At 38.3% G+C, this 15,400-nt stretch overlaps 2 protein-coding genes across 2 annotated transcripts; both read right to left on the minus strand.

The window, feature by feature from the left end:
• Positions 1-994: 994 nt before the first annotated feature.
• LOC122019555 lies at positions 995-3,494 on the minus strand. The gene is made up of 2 exons (XM_042577014.1): positions 1,841-3,494; positions 995-1,735 (listed from the first exon to the last, which is right to left on the minus strand). The coding sequence occupies exons 1-2, from the start codon at positions 1,895-1,897 to the stop codon at positions 995-997; spliced, it is 798 nt and encodes a 265-aa protein (XP_042432948.1). The 5' UTR covers positions 1,898-3,494.
• Positions 3,495-9,690: 6,196 nt separating this feature from the next.
• Positions 9,691-11,279, minus strand: LOC122020845 (putative ribosome biogenesis protein C8F11.04). The gene has a single exon (XM_042578873.1). The coding sequence runs from the start codon at positions 11,196-11,198 to the stop codon at positions 9,855-9,857; it is 1,344 nt and encodes a 447-aa protein (XP_042434807.1). The 5' UTR covers positions 11,199-11,279; the 3' UTR covers positions 9,691-9,854.
• Between the last annotated feature and the right edge of the window lie 4,121 nt (positions 11,280-15,400).

Below are 15,400 nucleotides of genomic sequence, written 5' to 3' on the forward strand. Positions count from 1 at the left end.
TAGGAAGCGAACGATTTGGGTGAGCCGCTATTCACCCCCCTCTAGCGGGCACATCGGTCCCAACACTAACTACATACTCATCTACTAACTTGTTCCACCAAGACTGATAACTCAGGAGTACATGCAGGTCCTGCACATTGTAGTCGTGCACACATGCAAGTAACAGAAATTAGTCATCGTACATGGGAGCAATCACTCTACCTCAAGGAATACAAAATGACCAAGACATCTAGATAGGAACTGCGGTAGAAACTCTCTACCACGAATGGTCTCGTGGTCAGTCCAAAATGTCAAGGTCCTTGTCTACAAGAGAAACTCTCTACCATGAATGGTCTCGTGGGAAGACAGGTAGTAGCTATCTAACTATGGACTGCGGGAGAAACGCTCTACCATGGATGGATCCTGTGAGCAGTCTAGATATATACATCATAATCGCTGACGACTCTCTCAACCACTAATGAGAGACAATAGTTGATAGGATATACTAACAGTTGTTGATGACTCTTTCAATCACAAATGGAAGACGATGATCGATAGGATATATTAACAGTCGCTGACGACTCTCTCAACCATGAATGAGTGATAACGGTGAACAGGATATAACAACTAAGGGTCTTGTAGGATACTCGAAATACTACACTATGGTATAATCTTACTAATGTATAGGCATGACCCATATAATAAGTAAGGGTCTACTAGGATACTTGGTATCTTATACTACGATATAATCCTACTAATATATAGGCAGAAAATAAGCAATCAAGTCCCCAAAATATAAGATCGAGATGTTCTAAGGGGATAAATAGCACTCATGATTTTCACGTTAATTTTTCACAAAATACTAAATACACAACAGAAATAAAAAAAATGAATAATTATAAACACATCAAAATTTACTTGATTTAGAACCACCATTCAGTTCATCTATAAATTTGTTAATAATGTCATTCATCATAATTTTTTTTTTTACCATTTCATCATGATCATTCAAGATCTACACAATATTCGTGCAGAGTTCTTTTATGCTATCTGATTCCCCGTACGCGACTCCGTGCCTGACGCATTTGGATTTTCGAACCCCCGAATCATTTGCATGGCAGTCGAGCACGGGGATGCAGCAGCATATTGTCTTCGTGTCTTCATAGTACACCACAAAGGTCCTCCTTTTGCTCCCAGCAATTCTTATCACTTCCATCCCTCCACCGAACGGCAGCACCACCGACGACCTCCCCCTCCTCTGCACCCTCCGTCGGCCTCCCTCCGCCGCCGCCCCCGACTTCCCCCCACCGAACAGATTGCTCACCACCACCACCGCCCCACGCGGGCCCACGTCCAACGCCGCCACCGCCTCCTCGCAGTCCTCTTCCCCCATCCCGCCGTCCACCACGGCGAAGTCCACCCCTCCGATCTGCTCCACCGACTCCCTCGGCCTCCCCTCCACCCTCCACTCCACCACGTCCGCCAGGCCCAGCCTCTCGACCTGCCTCCCCAGCCGCTCCCCCGCCTCCCGCTCGCGGCGCACGCAGACGACCCGGCCTCCCGTCTGCCTGGCCGCCGCCGCCAGCGCCAGCACGGACGGCGACATGCCGCCGTCCTCCACGTCCACCATGCGCCGGGCGCGGTTGCCGGCCGCGAGGGCCGATATGTACTCCACGCACTTGGGTTCCATGGGAATCGGCTCCCCTTCGTCTTCCTCCTCCTCCTCCTCCTCGCAGTACTTGTAGAATTCCTCGCACTGTAACGAATCGCAGTGCCTAACCGATTACTGTTTAATTCCAAAAACAAAAACAAAAAAAATCTCTTCATCGATTAGGAGAAATTAAAGAACAAATGTACTGACCAATCGAAGAGTGCGCATGTAAGCTTCCATGGCGTCCAACGGCGACCAGCAACCCATTAATGTCACAAAATGGCGATGCACGGGACGAGTAAAGGCCAGAAGAAGCTGCGCATTTATAGCCAGCAATTGAGAGAACAAAAATTAAGTAAACGAGGCGGCGTCACGTTCGCATGTGAATGGTCGTTGGCCGGTCCGGCCAAACCAGCAGCTATCGAGCTAGGTCGATCGGCCATGGGCGACGGACACGTGGGTGGTCTCCCGTGCGAGTTCACGTGGCGAAAGCTGACAGTCTCTGACTTCGCGACTCCCAAGAGGCGGCGTGGCCGCATCGCGCTGGTGGTTGACGATCTAGAAACCGATGGGTTAATTGGGCGGCTGAATAATGCCAGCGCGCGGCGCGGGGCCTTCTTTCTCGTGGATCCATTGACTTTATTTCTCGTGAATCGACTGGCTTATAGGAGAGTAAACGTCCGCCAACGTATCATATCTGGTGAAATCTGTGAGGAGATTTCTTCCGTAGAATAAAACAATATGAGGAAGGTGAACCGGCGATACTAGGCTTCCGACTCAACATCAACAAATTAAATGAAAAAAAAAAATCAACTACTAGTTACGTCGTATTTGAAACAATTTTTTTTTAAAAATGAAACGTGTAATTAAACTGTTCATTGCGTCCACTCCCCTATTTACTTACCCTCTGTTTGAGAGGAGGTGAGTAAAAGAGAGGAAAAGGTAAACATAGGTAAAAAAAAATTTTATACTTGTTTGGGAAAGAATAAGCCATGAAGGGGAAGGGGAGAGAAGGGTAAAACTTCCCCTTGCATGCTCGGAAATTAACGAAATTCCTTACACCCCAAATTGGGGTGTAAGGAAGGGTAAGAAAAAATTATCCCAATTTTATCCTTATTTTTATTTTCACATGCAGATTTATTAAAAAAAATAAGAGGATATTTTTATAAATTTATATATTTAACCTTTATTTCCATCTCTTTAAACTTTTCCTCCCTTTCAAACAAAGACAAGATAAATATATTACTTTCCCTACCTTCTCCTCTCTTTCCCTTCCATCCCCTTCCATTAATGAACTTTACTTCACCCCATCCAAACAGAGGGATTAGTGGCTGATAAAAAAATATATGAGATCAGGCCGATCGTTCTAGAACAGACTAACTAGATTTATCAATGTGAAAGCGAGCAGCAGGAACTGATGGTCTTTCTTTCAGAGTGACTAAACAAGGCTAAACATTGAGAGGAAAGGGAAAAAAAACTAAGAAAAACAGGTATAGCAGAAGCATAACTTAAGCTAGGAATCCAGAGGAAAAGGAAAATTTTTTTTTAAAAAAAACAACAGTAGTAGCAGTAGAATAAAAACGAAGCATACTTCAAGGCACTGCTTGCGGAGCTCACGGAGAACGTTGATGAGAGCAACGGGATCCAAGAGTGTACCATCCAAGGCTATATACATTCGGCCTTTGTTGTCGGCGGAAAAGGGTATCGGGCAGGAGAAGATGGTGGCAAGAGTGATGGATCTATGCCGCTTCCTGCTTGGATTGCCAAAGCCTCCAAGGGGAGAGGGTGTCGGGCAGCCAGGCTAGGGGAGAGGAGCCGGCGGCGACGAAATCCCTTCGGCGCAATCAGGCGCGTGGAGGAGCGAATAAATTAGGGATTTTTATTAATTAGGATTTTTATTCCCTTTTAGATTTATTCAATTTGGGATTTGTATTCCTTTGAGATTTATTCGGTTTGGGATCCTTTACCAATTTTAAAATTTATTCAGTTGAGAAAAATAAATCAATTTATTCAATTAAATCAATTTTCAATTTTTAAAATTAAAACTAAACTGATTAAATCAATTTTTTTTTTAAAAAAAATAAATTAATCAAACCGAATTTTTAAATTTAATTGATTAATTCAATTTATTTGAATTTTTATTTACCCCCTACCTACTGAGGTACAAATTAAAACATGACAAGAGGAGTTTGTTAAGACATGATTTACGTCATGAAGAAGAGGGAGGCTTAAAGACGCGTTGAGAGAATTCTTGGTTGTTGGTGGAGGAGCAAATGTTTAAGGCCAATGTCGGAATAACTTTTTTGCAAAGTTACCACATAGTTACCAACTTAGTCTTAACAGGAGGTTAAGAAACACCACTGTAAATCTTAATCACAATTTACTAATTTACTAAAAGACATATTTAAATTTTCGAATTTACCAAAAGATACCTACTATTTTATTATTTACCAAAGATGTATCTTTTTGCTCTTCCCATTCTACCTTCCAGATAAATTTGATTATTTTTCTTTTTATTTTCTCTGTCACTCTCTTCTTTTTCCTCCTGTACACGAAAAATCTCTTCTCTTTCCTCTCTTCTTTTTTCTTTCCTCTCTTTTGCACGTCGATTTTTCTCAAGATATTTTAACACCTTTAAGAAGTCAAAATAAGCAATGGATAGCACCGTTTAACTCCTTACAACCCTAGAAATTCATAGGAACTGAAATGAGTGTAATCGAAGCTCTCTAGATCCATCAATGTATTTCGACCAAAATTCATTGATGGACCTAGAGAGCTCCGATTATATTCATTTTAGTTTCTATGAATTTTTTGAGTTGCAAGGAGTATAAATATGTTATTCATTGTTTATTTCGACTTCTCAGTGGTATTAAAATGTAAGAAGGAAGAATCACAAAAAATCTTCATGCTGATATGGAATCATAACAAGCTCAATGATGACCTGATATGGAATGATATCAAACCCAACATGGGCCTTATATGGAATGATATCAAACTCACATTGGGCCTTATATGATTCCATATCAGGTTCAACGTGAAGAATTTTGATGATTCTTCCTTATTACATTTCAACACCTCTACAAAGCCAAAATAAACAATAGTTAACATATTTGAACTTCTTGCAACCCTATAAATCTATAGAAATTGAAATGAGTACAATTAAAACTCTCTACGTCCATTAGTGGATTTTGATCCGATTACAACCATTTCGGTTCCTATGGATTTCTTGGGCTGCAAGAAATTCAAATATGCTATCCATTATTTATTTTAGCTTCACAGAAACATTAAAATATAATAAAGAAAAATCATCAAAATTCTCTACGTTGGACCTAACATGATTCCATATCAGGCCCAACATGAGCCTGATATCATTCTATATCGAGCCCATGTTAGCCCTGATGTCATTCTATATCAAGCACACGTGGAGATTTTTTGTGATTATTTCTTATTGCATTCTAACACCGCCAAAAAATCAAAATAAACAATGGATAATATATTTGAACTCTTTACAACTCCAGAAATCCACAGGAACTGAAATGAGTGCAATCGAAACTCTCTAAGTTTATCAATGAATTTTGGTCAAAATACATTAATAAACCTAGAAAATTCTGATTACACTTATTTTAATTCCTGTAGATTTTTGAGATTGTAAGAAGTTAAACAGTGTTATCCATTACTTATTTTGACTACTCAAGAGTGTTAAAATATCTTTAGAAGAATCAATTTCACATAAGATTTTTAAAATTCACATTATCATACATGTATAGAAAGAGCACTATAAAAAGAGGAAAGGAAAAAAAATAAAAGAAAAAAGAGAAGATATATTACATGCATATGAGAAAAAGAAGAAAGAGAAAAATAATAGAGAAAATAAAAAAAAAAACAATTAAATTTGTCAAGATAATAGAATAAAAAAAAACACCATAAAAAAATATGTTCTTTCATAAATAACATAGTAACATACACCTTTTAATAAATTCAAAAACCTAAATATACCTTTTGATAAATTACCGAAACCTTAATCTCCAATTCAATCCAATCCAATCCAATCCAATCTTGAAATCTCCAAACTATGAAACACCAAAATCAAATTCACACCTAACTCAAATTGTATTGCCGAACCAATAAAATACCATTCAACCCTAACTATACGTGCAGAACTATTTTTTCAAACACAATATCACCTACATACAAGCCAAGTAAAACATTCTAAAATTTAACAAAGTCACTTGAACAAAGTAAAAAACTTCAAAAGACTTCTATTTTAGGACATTTTCAAATCAAGTTAATGTATCAAATATTTATAATCCAGTCTAGGATAGTTACAGATCACTAAGCTGTTTCATTGATAGATTAGTGTGCTTCATGTATGATCCAAATTTCAACAACATTCCCCAATTCTTCTCTGAATGTGGGGAAGACGTCTTGCATATTTGGAGATGTATGGTGAAATGTTGTTGAACCTTTGATCAATTTGTCAAGCACAAATTCGAACAGGTGATACAAGTATAACGAACGAACACACCATACTTGAGATCTCACAAGGAGTCATTACCATTTTCATTCTCCCTGATATACCTTAGCAGAGATAAGATTTCATGTCATTCATGTCTCAGTTGGTACACAGCATGGCAAATCTTATACAAATGTGTGAGGCACTACTGGAACATCATTCATTTTGCATCAACTTTTGAACCCATACAGACAATACCAATTGAGTTACACAAACGAGAAGCAATAGACTTATAAGAGTCTAATGTAATCATCAATAAAGCACTAATCAGATGATGTGCACTTTGATGCTAGCATAACTATTGATTATCACAGCTGATCATAAATTTTATTAGTGTAAGCATATTTAAACATTAATCAATGTAATAAAACTAAGAAATCATCGAAGTGTTAGATCATGGCAAATGAAGGCTGACATAGGAAGAGAAACTAGTTGCTATTCAGATACAATCTGCTGGAATTTATGCAGATGCCAAAAATACTCAGTTTTATACAATAAGCCTAGACACCAAACAATCAACGAGTTCAGCAAAACAAATTTTAGATTTGAGAAGCAAAAGCACAAAACAACAGGAACGCAGAAGAGCATTGAGAAGATAAAACACATAATAGCAAGTGAAGATCGAATTGTTACCGCAACATAACTTCAAGAAGCATTAGCACAAACTTTCAAGCCTGTTTCCAGAGACCAAAACTTTGAAATTTCTCACTTGCGCAATACACATTTAAATTCTTGATTCAAATCCAACAATGATAGACATAGTTATTTAAGGCATGAGATGCCCAAAAGCACATAGGTGATGTGGGGCTGAGGCGTTAGGTGCATGGTGAGGCGCACGCCTTAAGGCACTTTTGATATAAATTTTTACAATACAAACATGGATAAGGAATTTCTGTCAAAATATTTCACTAACAAAATTCAAATATTTCACAAACTATTAAACAATAATGTAAATATAAAATTTACTAATATTCAAACTCTTCATCATCTTCCTCCGTCATGTCATTATCATCATTGTCGAATATTTCAGATTTGTATAAATCTTCATCGGTTTTTGATTTTTACCTCTTCCGCGAACCACTGTGGTGCTGCATTCAAAGACCAGCACCTTGATGTTGTATTTCAAAGAACAATACCACTGTGGTGTTGTATTTCAAAGAACACCTCTGTAGTGCTGATTTTCAATATGCAACATCAAAGTGTTGCTAATTTTTGAAATCAGCACCAAAATCAGCATCAAAGTGGTGCTGAAATTTGAAGCACCATAGAGAAAATTAGTGAAATAAATCAGAGGGGAGGGGAGGGGAGGGGAGGGGAGGTTGATGGTGATTTTTTAGGGGAGAGGAAAAGTCACGCAAATAGAAAATCAAATTAGTTTGCAAGGGACTAAGGGAATTGATGTTCATTTTCTAGGGGAGAGGAAGAGTCACAGGAAAAACGTGTTGCATGAATGAAAGTTAATGCAACCTAATTATTTCAAGAGTAACTAAAGGTATGGATTGTGCTTTAAAATAAAACTTCAATAAGATGAGGAAAATCACGCCTCAAGTGTGCCTTAACCTCTAAAAAGATGCACCATTAAGAGCACTTCATGCGCATACTATGTCTGGGTCATTGCCCAGGCACAAATGGCGCGCTTGAATGAGCCTTAGCGTAGCCAGGCACACTTTTCACAACTATGATGATAGACATGCATTTAGCAGGACTTTAAGGGTGCTTGTGTTATATATAGAGTTTGATTCATAACATAAAATACAACAAATCTCATATCACACTCAAATTTGAAGTCTTCTTTATGATGACATATTGAATCATATGACTATGAACAGTTATCAAGAAATATCATTGTTATTGAAATAACCGTCTTTGTTTCTTCTAACAAAAACAAAACTTCAGAGGTGAAGGATCAAATGAAAGATGCAGGACCGAAGGAATGAATTTAAATATATAGACAACTTTCTTGTTTCCTTGAGAAATATGAAAATGCAAAAACTTAAATAGTTGAATGATAATTTACTAATCAATGACTTTTCTCTTATTCATTATTCTACTTGTTTATCTTCCCATCTTACCAAAGCTCTTCACTGTAACTGAGGAGCCTGCCTACTTGTTTTCACCATACAAGTTGGTACAAGTCTGCTCTACAAGTTACTAAAATAATGCTAAAAGATTTGAAGAATTGTTTCTTAAACTAGGAAGAATAGTTACCATGTAATCAAAAAATTACTATAAAGAATCATAATAGATCGGATTAAAACAAAACATGTTAAATGGAAAAGGTTGAATCATCTTTGATGAATTACATCATCTAAATTCAGTAGGATGCCCCCCTCCATAAGGAAGTATTTTTATGCCCCAATCCTTATCTTCCTTTGTTTCTGAATTTTCTTATCGAACTGGTTAAAATGTTGGTTCATGTTGACCAGTTAATTTGGTCTGATGGACTAAACACTTCCACAAAGGAAGAAGCTATGAAGAAATAACTAAAACTCACAGATTGTGCATAACTTTTCACCATATTCATATTAATCGAAGGATTATAAGATGGTTATTTTCTCATCACCTCCACCAACACAAACCTAAATTCCTAGAGGCACTTTAATATGTGCAGCAGCTCTTGTGGGGAAGCAAGTGCAACTATTGACAGTGCTTGGCATTCTGTCTCAGACTTGAGACGTGAGAATGAGTTGCAAGCAAGGATGGAAGTGTTGAACAAAAGGGCAAAATTAAGGCAGACAAGATTTAGCAGCAAATCCTTTGATTTTTCTGCACACTTTTGGATGGATGAGATCCTATATCATCCCTCCCTTTACCTCGTTATTCACCCTTTCTCTACTATTATTTGCAATAGGAAGAGAAAGGTTTTAAATCATCAGCCCATTCATATATCAATCCTTAAATTTGTCATGTGAGGAAACAAAGCATTAATGTTTTTGTACACAATTGAAAGTTTGAAATAGCTAAAAGTTAAAACTACCCACTAGACAATCCCAAAAATTAGTGTTAAAAAAAGTAACTGAATAGTCACTAGATCTGAACCATTCTGAAACCCATCTCCATAAACATGAATACAAGTGCCAAAAACGCGATTCTCCTAAACAAGTGCCCAAGAGTCTCCGTAACATAAAGCAAGCATTCCTTGAACAAAATAATGGAGGTTGATAACCATAAAATAACTCAATCAATCCCTCTGCTGCATTGGTATTGATGGTCAAATGTGAATTGCTGCAAGTGCTATCAACAAGTTAAATCTCAAGATGCAAAGAAATTATCTTTGTTCTAGAACTAGAACTAATTCTAAGGAATTACTTCAAAACCTACATAAATACTGACTATGAAAAAACAACCTAGAATGAAGCAGTAAAAAAAAAAGGAAATGTATTGAGAGTGGATACTCCATCCAAGCTTGCAAATTTTTGCAGGTTTCTTCAGCTTTACAGGTAAGATTATCAAATTAAAAGACTTAAAAGTTCACAATAGTGCAAGAAAAAGAAGTGCAACAAGAGAGATTATAAGAAGCATGACCAGTAGCTAAACAAATAAAAGATGATACTTCAAACAGAGTATATAACTAATATAATCCTCAATCAGTGACAAAATGAAAACCTGGATATTCCAAAGTACAATCCATATAAATGGATAGGGTAGAACAAAACCTCACAGAAGTGAAGAAACCAATTGAGAGCAATCACTTTTAGCTAAACTTGTTGATCAGAGTGTCAGGTTACCATTCTTAGTTTTTTTCTTTGGCTTCTTAGCTTGTCTATCAACTTGAGTAGCTTTCTCATTCAGCACTATGATTTCAACACTTTTAGCTTCATCATCATCACCTTCTTTCAATTTTCCAATCCTCTTCTTCTTAGGTTTCTTTATCAACATTTTATCTGCACTGCCAGTTCCATCAATTTCTCCAACGCTAGCATTTTCCTGGTTATGGGCATCATTTTTTTCTCTAAGCTTCTTGCCTTTCTTCTTATTTTCACCATCAACTTCTAATTTTTCCTTGACTTCTTTCTTCTTCCTCTTTTTTGTAGTAATCTTTTCAGATTCCTCCTCAACATTCTCATCTTCAATCCCGATATTATCACCGCCATTGTCTCTTGTGTCCTCAACAGATTCACCAGCTTCAAGGTGTGAGGTGACTGCTTCATGGATCCTTGTCTTTTTATGCTTTTTCTGCTTCTTCCCCCTAGATAATTTATCATCCCTTTTTTCATCACTCGAAGCATTGACAACCTCACTCGACTCACGTTTGTCGTCATGGCCAATCTCTGCAACATAAGATGCCACCGGGATCTTGAGACCAATCTGCGGGACGGCCTGGTAAATGGGCAGAGAGACCGAATCTGAAGCCTTAATGTGAAGAGAGCGAATATTTGTCCAGCCTTTGGGAATGTATTCCATCGAGCCCTCAATGACAGCTATCAGGTTTTCCACAATCTCATCCTCAGTCATGGAAGCCCGCCCTACTTTGATGACGGTAGAAGTACCCTTGGCAGGCGGGCGAAGGAAGGCGGAGTCCAGGCATTTGCGGATTACGAGGGGCCAGTTAGAGCGGGAGAGCTCAACAGGTACGGGAGTCTTCTTCTTTGTAAAGAACTGTTTCCCGATCAGGCGGGGAAGGAGGTGTAGGATGTTGCGGTCGGCGAAGAAGAGGTCATGTGAATCGCAGAGGCGACGGCGGGCTTCGAACGGTCGATAGTCGGTGCGCAGAGAGGAGAGGCCGATGGCAACCTCAACGGGGAGTGAGAGGGAGCGAGCGCGGTCGAGGAAGGCAGCAGCGGAGGCGGAGGAAGCGGATCGGTCGTCGATGAAGAGACAGACAGAGACGTGGTGGTGGTCTGGGTATATGGGGTGGGGGATGGCAACGCGGTGGGGATTGACCCGGGCGGAGTTGACAGCGGCGGAGGGGAAACGAAGTACAGAAAGCAGAAGGTAGACGAAGTCATCGTCCTCGATCAGTTGAGGTTTTTTATCGCGGGAGCTCAGCCATTGAAAGAGGGCACCGACCGCCTTCTTCGCCACCGGCTGGAGCGTCGCTGACGGCGCCTCCATGATTCAGGCCGTCAGAGAAGAGAAGAAGAGGGTTTAGGAGCTAGGGTTCGTGGGATTCCAAGGAACAAATTAGATTTAAATAGCAAGTGTGTGGGTGAAGGGTGGATAAATTGTATAAATCAAATCCGATCCGCCCTTTCTCATTTGGACGGACGAAAATTAAAAGAACTTCAAAGGGCATGCCCGTCCAAATAACAAAATAATAAGGTCAAAAATTAAAATTAAAATTAAAATTAAAAAAAAAAAAAAAACAGCTACCAGGGCATCCACGTTGGGAGATCACATCTTAATCTGTAATCCTGGATTTTTTTTATCCCTTTCACGATCAAAATTCAGTTAAAATTAGTTACGATCTTTTATAGATTCATATTCTCATCTAGATTATAATTTTAGATCGAGTGAGATGATCAAAGGTCGTCGACGATGGATGAACTTATGGTATCGAGCAGAGGGCAGCCAGTCCACGAGCTAATGAGTTGAATATGTTCACGAGCTAATGAGTCGAATATTGTGAAACTTGAACTTGGTTTGTTTATCTTAACAAGTCTCGTTAAACAAGCTCGAACAAGCTTTTATCGAATCCAGTTTTGAAAAACTCATGAGTGGCTTGATTCATTTACACTTCTAATTGCATAGACCTGGTGCTACTCGTTGGAGCTTTCATTATTATTCTATTTGGAACTTGATAGACATGCATTTAGCAACTTGTAAGATCTTTGGAAATCTCAATGAAAATGGGACAAATGATGCAATACGTGGGAAACCTAGTAGTTTATGCAACATAATTATGGGTTTTGAATTTGCATATGTGTTATTTTTGATGGAAAAGATCTAAGAAACCACTGAGATTCTTTGCCAAACTCTACAAAATATATCACAAGACATTATGAATGCTTTAAAATTTATCTCAACCACAAAAGTCATCCTTCTAAAATTTAGAGAAGATGGTTGAGATGAATTTTTTAAGAAAGGCAAAGTTTTTTGTGAATGACATAATATTGAGGTGCCTGATATGAGCCGAGGTAATAAAGTTAGTCGTTATTGTCAACAACGGAATCATGTCACAGTTGAGCATCATTATCACTATGATATTTTTAATACTACAATAGATTTTCAAGTGGCATAACTAAATTATGCATTTAGTGAGACAACAATGGAACTTCTTGCTCTTTGCTCAGCTTTGGATCCTTCTGCTGATTTCACTCAACAAGAAATTCATGTTTTGAAAGCTGAATTGGAACACTATCAATTTGACATAGTTTGTAATCTTGAGTTTCAATAAATTTCTACTCTTTCTATATTATATAGAGAAATGGTTGTGACAAAAAAGACTGAGAGTTATGTTATGATTCTGAGATTTATTCGCCTTGTATTAACTATTCTAACTGCAATGACAGAGAGAGTCTTTTCAGTCATGAAATGTCTCAAAACAACACGTTACAACAAGATGGATGATGATTTACTTTCCGATTACATGATTCTTTACATAGAACGATAATTGTTTAAGAAAATAGACATGAAATCAGTAATAGATAAGTTTTATACTCTGCAATCTTGTCGAGCACAACTTAAGTAGATATTGAAGTATTTTATATGAAATTTGAACTATGTAAGAGGATATTGGTATATAAATGTTACATGTTTGTTAAATGTTCATTACACATGTATGCATTATTTTTTTCATAATTTAGCCCGGGATAATTAAAGATCCTGGCTATGTCATTGGATTCGATGGTACTCGATTAGAGATGGGAAACATCTCAGTTGAGGCGTTGGGCACTCCTTTAGGGGGTGAATTCATCGACGAGAACCTCCGCAATATTTATAGCACAACATGATCGACTAGTTGTTGGAAATCCTCTCTCGTCATAGTGATTGTCTCCTCACGGACTCTGCCGCTTATGGCGTGTTGATCCTTAGTAGTTCTCTCAGTTTTCACCATCTCAGTGTCTCAGGTCAGGCGATTTCTCACAGACGATGCTGATTTATTCTTGTTTGAGATCGTTGTCAGGTGAGTCAACAAAGAGCAACTATTGTGGAGAGAAGTCCTTTTATTCCGGTGACAATGATAGCTCTTAAAATCCTCGCAACACTCGGCAAGATGTTAGAATGGGTGAGGTTGACCTTAGCATGACCACTCTGTTAGTTAGAGCCCTAGAGTCAATCATTTGATGATTGTTGTATGGACTCATTGTATCATATTCTTGTATATTATTAAAGACATTTGTTTTGGTTATTATACTTACTTGTATTAGTGTCAAATAACTAAGTATAATAGCGTCCTTGAGTAGAGGGTTCTTACCTATATCAATCGGTTAGTTGAACCGATAGTGAGATGATATAGGGAACACTACTCTTGATCATTCCTAGTCGAGTATTAACATTCAGGGACAATGTTAATGCGACGAGACTAGCATGTAGGTCAACTCGATGACTTGATCTCACAAGTCATGGATATGGAGATATTAAGTTGACACGTGAGTATGCATTGGAGAATGTATACTGAATGACCCGCCATGAGAAAGTATCATAGATCGTTATATGAGTGTCATGTACTTTCTCATGTGGCTATTAGTATGACTACTAGTTCTTGGACCTGAAGTCACCATGAATCTCTACATAAGGAGTTATGTACTTTGGTTTCGTCAAACGTCACTCGTAACTGGGTGGACTATAAAAGCGATTACTGGGTATGTAACGAATTATGCAGAGGGATGTGAGTGATGTAGATGAGATCTATCCCTCCTATATGACGGGAGAGACATCGATATTCTTGATAGAGTGAGGCCACGAAGTGCATGACCATGCCCAAATGAGTCAATATAAAATATTGAGCTCATTTGATTTAATGAGTCTACTTGGAGTTCAAGATTTAGATTGGTCAGAGGATGACACGGTCTATGTCTCACATTGATCAATCTAGATGTCTAGGATAGAAGGACAATGTCATATATTGTGAAGAGTCACAATTAGTAGTCACAAGGTGATGTTGGATCTCAACATTCTTGTAACTTGGGTAGTAATGATGTGTTGCTAGATACCGCTCATTACTTAAGCTTCTAAATGGGTTTAGGAGCATTGCCAACGTTACAAGAACCTATAGGATCACATACAAAGGACAATTAGATGGAGATTAGGTTCATATGATGAACCATGAGGATTAGATTTATGTGATGAATCAAATTGGATTAAGAGTAATCCTAATTGAACTAATTGAGTTGGACTCAATTTGATTCATGTGTTCAATGAGTCTAATTTAGATTATGACTCATTGAATCAATTTAATTAAATGAATTAGATCCATTATATTAAATTGACTTAAATCAAATGGTTGGATTTGATCAACCATGGGAGTTATAATGTCAAGTTTGACTTGACTTGAGAGGAAGAGAAAAAGTCAAGTTTGACTTGACTATATGTCACTTCATTTGTGAGTTGACATTAAGTGGTCAATAATGGTGTTACACATCATCATGTTTAGCACGTGTGTATGCCACCTCATGGAGGTTACAAATCTCCTCTTAATGGCCACATTAAATGAGAATGGAGGTTGCAACTCCATTAAGTGGCCGACCACTTATGGTGTGGATGAAAATTTGATTTTCATTCAAGACATTCATTTCATCTTCTTCCTCTCTTCTTGCTCTCCCTCTCCTCCTCCTTTACCGAACCATCTAAGGTGCTAGCACACCTTTGTTTGGTCTTCTCCACCTAGTTTGTTCGTGTGGATACTTCTAGAGGATCGTACACTTGACGATCTCGAGATCCGACGAACCGTTGGACGAGCGGGATTACGAAGGGCATCGCATCGAGGGTAAATCTCTTAATCATGTAGTTCTAGTGTAGATCTAGATATAAGAAACTCGTACTCGTAAATTTTTATTTTATTTTACTTCGCACGGATCCAGTGGCATGGGGATTGGGGTTTCCGCAACGCGAAAAAATGATTTTTGCGGTCCGAAAATCCCAACACACTCCAACACTCAAGTTAGCACAAGAGCTGGGGGAGAAGAAAGTAATGGAGAAGAAGAGTTTAGATGTGTGTGTACTTGTGTTCCCTTGAGCGGGCTTCTTTTTATACATTCTCCCACTTTTGCATCGTGAATTACCATGTACCCCCACTTTGCTACCCATGTTCCCAGTCTTCCTACCTTGTCTGCTTATCACGACACCCATGTTCTCCACTCACCTCAGGAGAGACC

Source organism: Zingiber officinale, chromosome 9A (genome assembly GCF_018446385.1).
Source record: "Zingiber officinale cultivar Zhangliang chromosome 9A, Zo_v1.1, whole genome shotgun sequence".
Lineage (NCBI taxonomy): Eukaryota > Viridiplantae > Streptophyta > Magnoliopsida > Zingiberales > Zingiberaceae > Zingiber > Zingiber officinale.

What these genes read in the sequence shown, in the direction of transcription:
- LOC122019555 (XM_042577014.1), bottom strand. Translation starts at nt 1,897, where the DNA reads ATGGGTTGCTGGTCGCCGTTGGACGCCATGGAAGCTTACATGCGCACT. An exon ending in ACATGCGCACTCTTCGATTG is followed by an intron (nt 1,736 to 1,840) that starts GTCAGTACATTT and finishes GATTCGTTACAG; the next exon opens with TGCGAGGAATTCTACAAGTA.
- LOC122020845 (XM_042578873.1), bottom strand. Translation starts at nt 11,198, where the DNA reads ATGGAGGCGCCGTCAGCGACGCTCCAGCCGGTGGCGAAGAAGGCGGTC.